The sequence below is a fragment of the Chenopodium quinoa genome, unplaced genomic scaffold (genome assembly GCF_001683475.1).
Source record: "Chenopodium quinoa cultivar QQ74 unplaced genomic scaffold, ASM168347v1, whole genome shotgun sequence".
Classification (NCBI taxonomy): Eukaryota; Viridiplantae; Streptophyta; class Magnoliopsida; order Caryophyllales; family Amaranthaceae; genus Chenopodium; species Chenopodium quinoa.
In genome coordinates, this window is record NW_018744991.1 from 3,022,185 (window position 1) to 3,037,170 (window position 14,986).

Genomic DNA, 14,986 nt, shown 5'->3' on the forward strand with positions numbered 1-14,986 from the left:
TGAGAAATAAATAATGAAGTGGTAACTAACTACTTTGTAATTTTTTTGGCAATCAAAATTAACCCTTTTTTTGTTTTTTTTTTTTTTTTGGGAAAATAAATTTTTTGGGAAAATAAATTTTTTGGGAAAATAAATTATTTGGGAATCGACTGATATTATTTGGGAAAATAAATTGCATTCTTATAAGGACAAGGTAAATTCTTATTAAATTTAAAGAACAAAAACCCAAACTATGCTATTCAATTTATTTATTTATTTATAAACCTGATTTAGTAATGTTTTTTTTTTTTTTTTTTTTTTTTGAAACCTAGTAATGTATTTAGTAATTGCATATTTCTAATGAAGAACAGAAGAGGTAAGGCTGGACAAATATTTATTTTATTATTTTTTTTTAAAAAAAAAAAAATTGCTATCCAGGAATGCCCTTTTAATTGGCTGGATGGGACGATCTTAGTGAGTTGTTCATTCCATGAATAGCTCTAGAAGACAAACACGTATCAAGACCATAACTACTAGGATAAGTACGTGATGAATTTATACCATACATGTTCGTATTAATGAAGGATTGAGATAATATGACACATGTTTAAAAGAGCTTAATACTATGATAAAACGAAAAGAAGTGTGCGTTTATCATCATGGTAGTTATATCGGCAACAAACTACTTGAGAATTACTCCATAGCACATAGCAATCAATTGTACAAGATAACTTGCAATGGCAAGAAACAACAATAGCAATGGAAAGATGCGAGTATCATAATCACGTTGGCAAAGTGAGTCATAGGATACCATCGACTGTCAAAATCAAAGTTTCACCTAGTCACTTAGGGACAAAACTCTTTTCCACTCAACATAGTGGAGCATTTATTCAAGTAAAAAACCTAAAATAAGGGTACAATAATACAAAAGAATATGATAAATTTATTATGACACGTATGAAAGTATTTTGACTTGAAGTTATAATGAATTTATTTTCAAATTGTAAAATAATTCGGGGCTTATTCAATTGATGTAAATTTGCTTCAATTTATATATATAAAATTATGTAAATTTGCTTCAATTTATTAAAATGTATTCTATATCTAGACTGAATTTATAAAATTGCTTTCTTTGATTTCATAAGAGCTCATTTTGTATTGTATCTAACATAACTCCTTCCGTGATTTATGATCTTAATTAGTCTCAAGATTATAGGTCGCCTTAATATTATTTAATACAAAGTGTTCACTTTTATTTTTATAATAATTATACGTCTGTATCCTGAAAAAAAAAAAAAAACAACTAACTATACGTCTGTACTCCATAGTTACTTAAAGAATACAAAATATCTCAAAAAAAAAAGGCAATGTATTACAAAAAATTTCAAATCATTTTCACAAATGACAAGTCAAATATCATGGTAAATTGGTAATAATATTGCCCAACCAACTAAATTTTCATAGCAACATTAAATATTGTCTTAAAAATACACGAAATATGTAGAGATGTATCGTGATATTTATGAAATAATAGTGGAATTATAATTCAAATATTTAATGCCATAAAAAGGCCCAAATAAATATATGACCTACCCCATTATTTAAGCATTGATGTATTATTATTATTATTTGTTTTTTTTCCTTGATGTTACACTATAATAGAGATTGATCAACTAAGATAATGTTATCCTAAACCGGCCAAACAGAAATTCTAAAAACTTTTATGCAAGTATAATTTATGTGATTTTCTTACTAAATTTTGGAGTTTAATTATTTTTTTCAAAGATAAAAGTATTCAAAGGGGCATATTAAAACTGCCAAAAAAAAAAGGTGATGCATTTTATGACCTCTGAAGCTAGGAAAAGGTGATGGAACATCTTTGGCTTAGAAAAATTATTCCATGTTATAGAGAAAAAAAGGGTTTCACTTTTAAAACCTTACTCTTCATTCAAATTTACCTATTTTACATCTTTCCATCATTTTCATGCATCTATTCCCTTATTGCTTACCTTTTTTGGACCATATATGCATCAAATTTCAAATTTAGACACCTAATTGATTGAGATAGTGATAGGTGTAATAAACACGAACTTAATGTGATGAAACTAATCTTACCGTCTCTATAAACTTGTTTCATATTCATTTAATCATTTGTTTGTATTTTACGTTAGTAAAAAAAATTAATGAAAGGATGGATAGGTGAGTGTGAATTTCAATTGTAAGGAAATTTATACATATAATTAAAGAGCGTACTAGAAATATTGGGTTGATATAAAGGAGTGGAGAGATGGAGTAAAATGATAAAATTAAGCTTTTATTACATAAAGTACTTCGTAATCCAAGATAATCTTGTCTCATTCTTGTCACACAATCACGTTTAGCATACTCCTACCTCCTTAAAATTAAGGCAAAATTGGCCTCAACACTCGCTTAGATGCACTCAGCACCCTGAACTAAGAAAAATAGCCAAAACACCCTGAAGTATTAGCATGGGTGCACTTAGCACCATACTAGAAAATTTCTGGCCAAAAGTGGCCGGATTCCGGCGACTTTTTTTTTTATTTTCTTATTATTATTATCATTATTATTATTATTATTATTATTATTATTATTATTATTATTATTATTATTATTATTATTATTATTATTATTATTATTATTATTATTATTATTATTATTATTATTATTATTATTATTATTATTATTATTATTATTATTATTATTATTATTATTATTATTATTATTATTATTATTATTATTATTATTATTATTATTATTATTATTATTATTATTATTATTATTATTATTATTATTATTATTACGAAAATACCTCGTTTTGCGTGTTGTTATTTATTGACGAAAATTGTTCACGTAAGGTTTTGGGGGTCATTTTTACCCTTAATGGATCCAAATTTAGCTCAGGTTTTGCAAAAAAAAAAAAAACGGAAATACCTCGTTTTGCGTGTCGAGATATATCTAAGTAGCTAAGACACGCAAATCGAGATATTCTTGACACGTAAAACGAGGTATTTTCTTTATTTTTTTGCGAATTCCGAGCTCAATTTGGATCCATTAAGGGTAAAAATGACCTTGAAACCTTACCAAAACAATTTTCGTCACAAGAAATAACAATACGCAAATCGAGATATTCCTCGAAACGCAAAACGAGATATTTCCATTACTTTTTTGCGAATTCCGAGCTTAATTTGGTTCCATTAAGGATAAAATGACCCTCGAAACCTTACCCGAACAATTTCCGTCACAAAAAATAACAATACACAAATCGAGATATTCCTCGACACGCAAATCGAGGTATTTCCATTATTTTTTGCGAATTCGGAGCTTAATTTGCCCTCATTAAGGAAAAAAATGACCCCCGAAACCTTACCCGAACAATTTCCGTAAAAAAATAAATAACAACACGCAAATCGAGGTATTTTTGTAATAATAATAATAATAATAATAACAATAATAATGATAATGATAATAATAATAAGAAAATAAAAAAAAAGTCGCCGGAATCCGGCCACTTTTGGCCGGAAATTTTCTTGTATGGTGCTAAGTGCACCCATGCTAATACTTCAGGGTGTTTTGGCTATTTTTCTTAGTTTAGGGTGTTGAGTGCACCCAAGTCAAAGTTCAGTTGAGGCCAATTTTGCCTAAAATTAATAGTCACACAAAAATGTAGATGAACAGGTTATGTCCTTAATGTCAATGAAATTGGTTTGCTATTATAAATTCTCTTTTTGTACAACCATATTATAATATCCCTTAACGATAATTGATAAGGAGTTTGACGATATTATAATTAATCTAAATTTAGATGGATTATATTAATATTACTTGACCATTTGATTATCAACATTAACCAAAAGGAGAGAATACAAGACATGACAAGGATTGTAAAAAAGGAAGTCTAATGTGCTTTCTAAGAAATATATTAATGTCTAATGTAAAGTAGGAGAACACTCTGATGAGTATTCAAATGAGTGAGCATTGAGCAATCTTTCTTAGACACTTGGACGCTAGCAATTGGATGATTGTAAAGAGAAGATATTTGCACTCCCAACAAATCTTCGTATATAAAATTTGATGGTCAATTGATGATTCCAAATTAAAGGTAATGAAATATCATTGAAATATCCTAATACCATGTCACCTAGTACAATCTACTATTCACCTCCCTCGCCCCTCCTTCCAATTAAAAGCACAAATTGCTCTTGCTAGAGGATCGATCCTAAGACCTCCAGTAAAAAAGGTAGATTTACTTTGTATTTACTACATAATGTTATAAGTCTTATAACTAACTATGGATACATTGAAATATTGGGCACATACATCTATCTTATTTATAAATTAAGATTATTATATGTGCAAATCATCTTTAAAGTCATATCAAATACAAGATGTCTGGAATAGTTTGTAGATAATCAAACCAAACTATTTAATCTGAATTATATTAAATCATGTTGAGTTTCGAGCTATGTTAAGTATCTATGAGCCATTATCTTTACAAAATTGGTTAGAGAGGATTGAGCTTACTTGAAAGACAAGACCTGACAAGTCTTGAATTATATCACCGACCCTTTAAATCAAATAAGTTTAATTTCTTAACAAATAAAATTGGTCCCTCAATCTCGTACATATGTATGATGGCTCAAGAAAGACGATCAACTACCTAAAATTGAACCGAGAATAATTAAACCAAATTTTCATCACACAATGACTTATTCAACTCGTTTTCTACGTTGATATCAGGAATAATTTGGTAAATACATCATTATGAATTACTCTGCATGAAATTTGCTACTCCGTATTAAGTTATAGGGTTTACATAAAATATTCTGACTTCCTAATTGTCTAACTTAACTGCAAATATACATCAATTGACTCCACTTTCATGTTAATTTATTCATATTTACATTTACCACCTGTACATGTAAAAGTTACGACTTACGAGTATTATGAAACGGAGCGAGTACTCACTATCTCTCACTCCCCTCCAACATAGTGGAGCCCAATCATCCCTACACCACTCTTAGTACTCCACATGTTAAAAGCCACCTAGATGAATGGTCAACATCACTTCTCCCACATTAACCAATCCAATCCAATCTAATGAACTTATCACCAAACAACGTCTTAGAATCTTCCACGTATCTTCTTCAAACAATCTTCTTCTTTTTTATTTTTTTTTTTCTTCTATAAAACTTTTTCATTTTATTAATTTCTTCTTCTTCATTTTCTTCAACAGCTAACAAATACTCCATTAACCAAAAAAACCGTCCTTTCTCTTCGCGAACTTTCTCATCTTTCCTCCTCTTTTTTCTCTCTCTCCTAAATTACGTCCTTTTCTTTCGCTTTTTCTCTTGATTTTTTTTGCTGATTTCACCTGAATTTGATTCTTACACTCTGAAATTACTCCGATTATCGACAATTTCAGCCAAAATTGTCGGTTTCGATTTGTTTTTGGATCAATAAGGAAGAATTAGGGTTTTTCAAAAACATTTTGCGCGAAATTGTGAATTTGTTTGAAGAGAGAGAAGTTGAATGTTTGGATTCAGAGTAGCAGTTGATTCACAACATCACAAGGATTTGAAAAGTCGAGCTTCTTCTCTAATTGATTTTTCGATCAAGTTTTCCTTCTGTTAAGGTAATTAATCGAACAAATTCTTCGCTAATATGTTAATTTTCTAGATAGAAATCGAAATTTTGAATCAATAATAGCTATTATTTCTAGAATTTGATCAAATCAAATTCTAACTCATCTTCTGTAAGATTACATACTTTTAGCTAGAAATTGCATAGTATTACCTATTAATTCCACTGATTTTGTAGAATTTGGTAGAAAAATCACGATCAAAATTATTTTTTCGCAGAATTTGCGCGAAATTGTTGAGAAGAAGAATTCAAACTGAGACGAGTTGACCGAGTTGACTCATGGGTGACTCGGACAATGACTCGGGAGGAAAGTCGAACAACTTCAGCCGCGGAGACTCGTACCCGAAAGAGCAGGACCGGTTCCTGCCGATCGCAAACGTGAGCCGGATCATGAAAAAGGCGCTACCGGCTAACGCCAAAATCTCGAAAGATGCAAAAGAAACGGTTCAAGAATGCGTTTCGGAGTTCATCAGCTTCATCACAGGAGAAGCGTCGGATAAGTGTCAACGTGAGAAAAGGAAGACGATCAACGGTGACGATCTTCTTTGGGCGATGACCACGCTTGGGTTCGAGGAGTACGTTGAACCGCTGAAGATTTATCTACAGCGGTTCAGGGAGTTGGAAGGGGAGCGAACCGGGCTTGGACCCCCGGTTCAGGGAAATAATAGTAATAGTAATAATAATAGTAACGGAGGCGTTGGGGTAAATAGTGGAAATGGTGGGGGTGTTTTTGGAATTTCACAAGGTGGACACGTGTATGGATATGGTAATGGTGGTGGTGGTGGCGGCGGGGGTGGTGGAAGTGGTAGTGGGGGTAATAGAGGGATTTTGACTTATGGTGGGCCTGGTGGCGCTAATGGTGGGCCGAGGTGATATTGTTGTTATGTTTTGTTGGGCCCCCACTAGGTCTTGTAAGTAGAGTGAGTGGGGTGTGTGTATTTTGTTTTTATTTTTGGTATCTTTTTAGGTTTTCAAGTATTAATGTGAAATTAATTGGAGTTTGGTAGCTCTAGAGATTTAGAGTGTATTTAAGAATTTGGTTTATTTTGGTCATGTTATTTGATAGCTTTGGTCATAGTGTACATAAAGCATTACGAATTTACAATTATGGATTATGATATGTGTCCTTTTGGAAATTGAAGAGAGTTGTGAAAAATGTGCAAGAATTGATGTTATGATTCTTTAGCATGGATGAGATGATTCTTAAACATTGATTCCATTGAATTTGCTGGTAGCACTAGTTTATGATAGTTTTTCTTCACTTGTTACCTATATTAAACTTGACTTGTATGTGGTTATTGGTGATCAATAAATATAAAAACACATACCTCATCTTTCAAGTCTTGTGAATGGTAAAATACCAATTTAGAGGTATCTGATAGAAGAAAGTTGCTTTTAATTTTGGAAATTTTTTAACTTTTTTCGCCCGGAAATAAATATTGCCGAGAGGTTTATTATGGTTCCTAATACCATCTGGGAGTACAAATAGGTGGGTGGAACCATCCAATTTGCCTTAAAACAGTCAATTTACCCGTTCACAACTTGCACCGATTTCGTGAACTCAAGCCTACTACGGACACTTATGACAACATATAATGGTCATATATGGTTCCAAATGGCATTATATGGCTCTGATATGTATTCCATAGGGCATCAAGATTTTTCGCCACCGATCCCCATGAACTTCGAAATTTCTCAAAAAGCGTAAATAATAGCCATCAACTTTTGAAATTTTTAACCTTTTTTTCGCTCGGAAATAAAAATTTTCAAGATGTTTACCATGGTCCCTAATACCCTCCAGGAGTCCAATTAGGTGGGTGCAACATCCAATTTGCTTTACAAACTGTCAATTTACCCGTTAGCAACTTACACCGATTTTGTGAATCCAAGTCTACCACGGACATTTATGACAGCATATAATGGTCATATATGGTTCCAAACAACATTATATGATCTTGAGATGTATCCCCTAAGGACTCAAGACTTTTCACCACCGGGCTCGTAACCTCCGAAATTCCTCAAAAAGCGTGGATAATAGCGTTTAAAATTTGGAATTTTTTTACCTTTTTTCGCCCAAAAATAAAAATTGCCGCGATATTAAGCATGGTCCAAAATACTCTTCGGGAGTACAATTAGGTGGGTAGAATCATCCAATTTTCCTTAAAACGATCAATTTAAAAGTTCACAACTTGCACCGATTTCGTGAACTCAAGCCTACCACGGACATTTATGACACCATATAATGGTCATATATGGTTCCAAACGGCATTATATGATATAGAGATGTATCCCCAATAGCCTCAAGACTTTTCTCCACCGAGCCCCATAACCTCTGAAATTCCTCAAACAGCGTGGATAATAACCTTCAATTTTGAAAATTTTGACCTTTTTTCTCTCGAAAATAAAAATTGCCGAGAAGTTTACCACGATCCCTAATACCTCCGTGTCTCTGTGAGAACAATTAGGTGGGTGGAACCATCCAATTTGCCTTAAACGATCAATTTACCCGTTTACAACTTGTACCGATTTCGTGAACTCACGCCTACCACGGACATTTATGACAATATATAATGGTCATATATGGTTCCAAACGATATTATATGACCCTGAAATGTATCCCCTAGGGCCTTAAAACTTTTCGCCACCGGGCCCCGTAAACTCTGAAATTCCTCAAAAAGCGTGGATAGTAGCCTTCATTTTTGGAATTTTTTGTCCTTTTTTTGAACAGAAATAAAATTTGTCGAGATGTTTACTATGATCCCTAATACCCTCCGGGAGTCCAATTAGATGAGTGAAACCATCCAATTTGCTATAAAACGATCAATTTACCCGTTTACAACTTGTTTTGATTTCGTAAACACAAACCTATCACGGACATTTATGACATATAATGGTCATACATGGTTCCAAATGGAATTATATGACCATGAGATGTATCCCCTAGAGCCTCAAGACTTTTTGCCACCAGACTTGTAACCTTCGAAATTCCTCTAAAAGCATAGATAATAGCCTTCAATTTTGGATTTTTTGGACCTTTTTTCGCCTGGAAATAAAAATGCCGAGATGTTTAGCATGGTCTCAAATACTTCGGGAGTTTAATGTAGTGGGTGGAACCATCCAATTTGCCTTAAAACGGTCAATTTATATGTTCAGAACTTGCACCGATTTCGTAAACTCAAGCCTACCACGGACTTTTTTACAACATATAATGGTCATTTATGGTTACCAACGACATTATATAATCCTAAGATGTATCCCCTAGGGCCTCAAATCTTTTCGCCACCGGGACCCGTAACTTACGAAATTACTCAAAAAGTATGGATATAGCCTTCAATTTCGGAATTTTTTTTATCTTTTTTTGCTCGTAAATAAAAATTACCGATAAGTTTACCATGGTCCCTAATACCCTCTTTGAGTACAATTAGGTGGGTGCTACCATCCAATTTGCATTAAAATGGTCAATTTACCCGTTCACAACTTGCACAGATTTCGTGAATTCTAACCTACCATGGACATTTACGACAACATTTAATGGTTATATATGGTTCTAAACGATATTATATGACCCTGAGATGTATCTCTTAGGGCATCAAGACTTTTCGCCCCCGGGCTTCATAACCTCCGAAATTCCTCAAAAAGCTTAAATAATAGCCTTTAATATTGGAATTTTTAGAATTGTTTTCGCCCGGAATAAAAAAATTCCGAGATGTTTACCATGATCCCTAATACTCCCGGGAGCCCAATTAGGTGAGTAAAACTATCCAATTTGCCTTAAAACGGTCAATTTACCCATTCACAACTTGCACCGGTTTCGTAAACTCAAGCCTACCACATACATTTATGACAACATATAACGGTCATATATGGTTCCAAACGGCATTACATGATCCTGAGATGTATCCCCTAGGGCCTCAAAACTTTTCGCCACCGAGCCCCGTGACCTCTGAAATTTCTCGAAAAGCGTGGATAATAGCCTTTAATTTTGGAATTTTTTAACCTTTTTTTGCCCAGAGATAAAAATTGATGAGATGTTTACCATTATCCATAATACCCTCCAGAAGTCCAATTAGGTGAGTGGAATCATCCAATTTGCCTTAAAACGGTTTATTTACCCGTTCACAACTTGCATCGATTTCGTGAATTTAAGCCTACCACGGACATTTATGACAGCATATAATGGTCATATATGGTTCCAAACGACATTATATGATCCTGAGAAGTATCCCCTATGGCCTCAAGACTTTTAACCATCGGGCCTCGTAACCTCCGAAATTCCTAAAAAAGCGTGGATAATATATAGCCTTTAACTTTGGAATTTTTTGACCTTTTTTCGCTCGAAAATAAAAATTGCCGAGAAATTTACCATGGTCTCTAATACCCTCTGGAAGTACAATTAGGTAGGTGGCACCATACAATTTGCCTTTAAATGGTCAATTTACCCGTTTACAACTTGCATCGATTTCGTGAACTCAAGCCTACCACGAACATTTATGACAACATATATTGGTCATATATGGTTCCAAACGGAGTTATATGACCTTGAGATTTATTCCCTAGGGCCTTAAGACTTTTCGCCACCGGGCCCCGTAACCTCCGAAATTTCTCAAAAAGCGTGGATAATAGCCTTCAAGTTTTGAATTTTTTGACCTTTTTTCGACCGAAAATATAATTTGCCGAGATATTTTCCATGGTCCCTAATAGCCTCCGGTAATCCAATTAGGTGGTTGGAACAATCCAATTTGCTTTAAAACAGTCAATTTACCCGTTTACAACTTGCACCGATTACGTGAAATCAAACCTACCACGGACATTTATGACAACATATAATGGTCATATATGGTTCTAAACGGAATTATATGACCCTGAGATGTATCCCCTAGGGCCTCAAGACTTTTCTCCATCGGGCCCTATAACCTACGAAATTTCTTGAAAAGCGTGGATAATAGCCTTTAATTTTGAAATTATTTAACATTTTTTCGCCCGAAAATAAAAAGTGACGAGATGTTTACCATGATCCCTAATACCCTTTGGGCGTCCAATTAGATGGGTGGAACCCTCCAATTTGCCTTAAAACGGTCAATTTACTCGTTCATAACTTGCACCGATTTCGTGAACTCAAACCTACCATGGACATTTACGACAACATTTAATGGTCATATACGGTTCCAAACAGAATTATATGACCCTAAATATTTATCCTCAAGGGCCTCAAAACTTTTCGCCACTGGGCCCCGTAACATACGAAATTTCTCAAAAAGCGTGAATAATACCCTTTAGTATTATAAATTTAAGCCCTTTTTTCGCCCGGAAAGAAAATTGCCGAGATGTTTACCATGGTCCCTAATACCTTCCAGGGGTCCAATTAGATGGGTGAAACCATCCTAATTTCCTTAAAACGATCAATTAACCCGTTCACAACTTGCACCGATTTCGTGAATTCAAGCTTACCACAATCATTTATGACAACATATAATGGTCATACATGGTTCCAAACGGCATTATATGATTCTTATATGTATCTCTGATAGGCCATCGTCGAGCCTACCAAAGATAAAAACCTAACTTGGTCTCTCTAATGGGTAGAAAGGGCAAGTAAGGGTCGATCCCACAAGGACTAAGGGGAGCACTAACAAGTATCAATTTGTGATAAGCTAAGTCAAGTCTTTTTGGGTTTTGAGTTATAAAGAAAAACTACAAACAATAATAAAAAGGATCTTGGGAAGGTATCCACCAATTAAGTCATTCACAAACTACAATTTAACATACAAAACATAGAAATTTGGGGATAAATTAGGGGAAGTCATCTAAGGCACCCAACTACTCTCTCAAGCTAGAGGGATTACTTGAGTTATGAATACAACCTACTCTCGTGGTTACAAAGCATAAAACAAGTGTTAAAGCATAATCACGATGACATAAACATTCCCTTGACTGGAAATTCCTATTCTCATGGCATTTAAAGTCAATTAAGCATAAGGGAGCTAACTCTCAAGTTCATCTCTCGATCCTTCGTTGAGAAAGCTTATATAAATAGTTCTAGCAATGGCTATTTACAAGAACTAACAATGAAACCACTTAAGCTCAACTAATTAACATCCCACATTAGCTAAATCAACACATGCAAACAAGTATTTGTGAATTCATCAATGGTTTCAACCATCCCAAGTAAAATAACTACTCACAAATCATAATAAATTGCAAAGCTAAATAAATAACTAACAACTAAGAACATGAAATCAAACACTAATTTAACATAAATAAGTAATAAAACAAGAAAAGATACAAAAATAAGCAATTAAAGCAATAAAATAAGAGAGAGTAAGAAATTCTCATTGATAATGCAAGAAATAATCAAATCTTCAAGTCTCCTTCCTTCAATTCTTCATATTCCAAGCTTTCAACAAGTTTTTCCCACTTTCTCTCTCTAGAAATTGAGAGTTTCTCTCTCTAAAAACCTAACCTAAGATAAAACTACACTAAGAAGATCCTCCCTTACAAATGAAGCCAAAGAGGTATTATATAACCCCCAAGTAAAAGGACGGAGAACATGAGGAAACGACCCGTCTACAGGTCGGCACGGACGTGCCAAAGGTTGCACGGACGTGCAGACCTGTTAAAATACGACCAGTAGCTACTGCCTTACCTTGCACGGACGTGCTTCATTTGGCACGGACGTGCAAGGACTTGCACGGACGTGCAACTTATTGGCACGGACGTGCAGCTCTTTTCTGGCGAAACAACTTATTTTTGAAAGGTCATAAATTCTTCATCTTATCGGAATAAGGCATGTGACCAGTCTTTAGAAAGTTCTTGAGATGAACTTTAATCTCCAATTTGAATCACTTCAAAATGTTAAGTGGAACAAAAGTTTTATGGTCAGTTGAAGTTAACCTTAGTGCAAAAATCCTTCCAAAACTTTCCAAAAGCTTTTCATTTCTCTTTAAGGCACTCATCCTTCTTCCTTAATTGCTCTATCAACCAAGCTTTCCCTTCTCCTTGTTCACTCATGCTTGATCACGTCCATATATAGTGCTAAAAATAGCTACATTACATCAAAAACACAAACAACCCGTGAAGCATGGATGGTACAAAATTTGTATAAAAATAGGATAAATAATGAAATTTGATGTCGAATAATCACGAAAACAAGGTCAAAAGTACCCTAAAATCATACCAAATAACAAGTTATCAATCTCCTAGAGACTCAAGACTGTTCGCCACCGGGCCCAGTAACTTCCGAAATTTCGCAAAAAGCGTGGATAATGGTTTTTAATTTTTGATTTTTTGACCTTTTTGGCCCGGAAATAAAAATTGATAAGAAGTTTACCATGGTCCTTTATACCCTTCGGGAGTACAATTAGGTGGTTTGTACCATCCAATTTGCCTTAAAACGCTCAATTTACCCGTTCACAACTTGCATCGATTTCATGAACTCAAGCCTATCACGAACAACTAGTCAAATTTTTAGAAGTTTAAAACACGGTACAATGTTTCCTACCTCTATAGACTTATGCCCAACTAGTCAAATTTCTAAGAGTTTAAAATATGATACCGTGTTTCCTACGTCTATTGACTTATGACACAACTAGTCAAATTACTAGAAGTTTAAAACACGATACCGTGTTTCGTTCCTCTATTGACTTATGACACAATTAGTGAAAATCCTAAAAGTTATACACACAGTATGGCTTTTCTTCCCTCTATTTACTTATGTGTGGTGAAGTCAAATCCATAGTAGTTGAAACACAATACCGTGTTTCGTCCCTCTATTTACTTTTGCCACAACTACTAAAGCACGGTACCGTGTTTCTTTTCTCTATTGTATGATGCCACAAATGGTCAAATTCTTAAAAGTTTAAAACACGATACCGTGCTTCATCCCTCTATAGACTTATGCCACAACAAGGCAAATTCCTAGAAGTTTAAAACACGATACCGTGTTTCATCCCTCTATTGACTTATGCATGTTGCAGTCATATCCATAGCAGTTTAATACACGATATCTTGTTTCGTCCCTCTATAAACTTATGCCACAACTAGTCAAATTCCTAGAAGTTTAAAACGCGGTATCGTATTTCCTAACTTTATTGACTTACACCGCAACTAGCTTAGTCAAATTCCTAGAAGTTTAAAACACAGTACAGTGTTTCGTCCCTCTATTGACTTATGCGTGTTGAAGTCAAATCCATAGCATTTGTAAACAAGGTACCGTATTTCGTCCCTCTATTGACTTATGCCAAACTGCTCAAATTCCTAAAAAATTTAAAACCCGGTACCGTTTTTCTTTCCTCTATTGACTGATGCAACAAATGGTCAAATTCCTAAAAGTTTAAGACATGGTACCGTGTTTCGTCCCTCTATTGACTTATGCCACAAGTAGTCAAATTCTTAGAAGTTTAAAACACGGTACCGTGTTTCGTCCCTCTATTGACTTATGCGTGTTGTAGTCAATCCATATCAGTTTAAAACACGGTACCGTGTTTCGCCCCTTTATAAACTTATGCCACAACTAGTCAAATACCTAGAAGTTTAAAACACAATACAGTGTTTCGTCCCTCTATAAACTAATGTGTGTTGAAGTCAAATCCATAGTAGTTATAAACACGGTACCGTGTTTCATCCCTTTACTGACTTTGGGCCTCAAGACTTTTCGCCATCGAGCCCCATAACCTCCGAAATTCCTCAAAAAGCGTTGATAATAGCCTTCAATTTTGGAATTTTTTTGACCTTTTTTCGCTCGGAATTAAAAATTGTCGAGATGTTTAGCATGGTCCCAAATACCCTCCGGGAGTCCAATTAGGTAGGTGGAACCATCCAATTTGCCTTAAAACGGTCAATTTACCAGTTCATAACTTGTACTAATTTCGTGAACTCAAGCCTATCACGTATATTTTTAACAACATATAATGGTTCTAAACGACATTATATGATCCTGAGATGTATCCCCTAGGGCCTAAAGACTTTTTGCCACTGGGCTCCGTAACCTCCGAAATTCCTCAAAAAGCGTGGATAATAACCTTAAATTTTGGAATTTTTTGCCCCCTTTTCGCTAGGAAATAAAAATTGTCGAGATGTTTACCATGATCCCAAATACCTTCTGGGAGTCCAATTATATGGGTAGAACCATCCAATTTGCCTTATAACGGTCAATTTATTCGTTCACAACTTGCACAAATTATGTGAAATCAAACCTACCACGGACATTTACGACAACATTTAATGGTCATATATGGTTACAAACGACATTATATGATCCTGAGATTTATTCCCTAGGGCCACAAGACTTTTCGCCACCGGGCCCCATAACCTCCAAAATTTCTCAAAAAGCGTGGATAATAGCCTTCAA

The 14,986-nt window shown here is 34.4% G+C and overlaps 1 protein-coding gene across 1 annotated transcript; it reads left to right on the plus strand.

Moving 5' to 3' along the window:
* Window positions 1-5,200: 5,200 nt before the first annotated feature.
* Window positions 5,201-6,848, plus strand: LOC110706994 (nuclear transcription factor Y subunit B-3-like). The gene is made up of 2 exons (XM_021885009.1): window positions 5,201-5,632; window positions 5,859-6,848. Exon 2 carries the CDS (start codon window positions 5,920-5,922, stop codon window positions 6,511-6,513), a length of 594 nt encoding a protein of 197 aa, XP_021740701.1. The 5' UTR covers window positions 5,201-5,632; window positions 5,859-5,919; the 3' UTR covers window positions 6,514-6,848.
* Window positions 6,849-14,986: the final 8,138 nt, after the last annotated feature.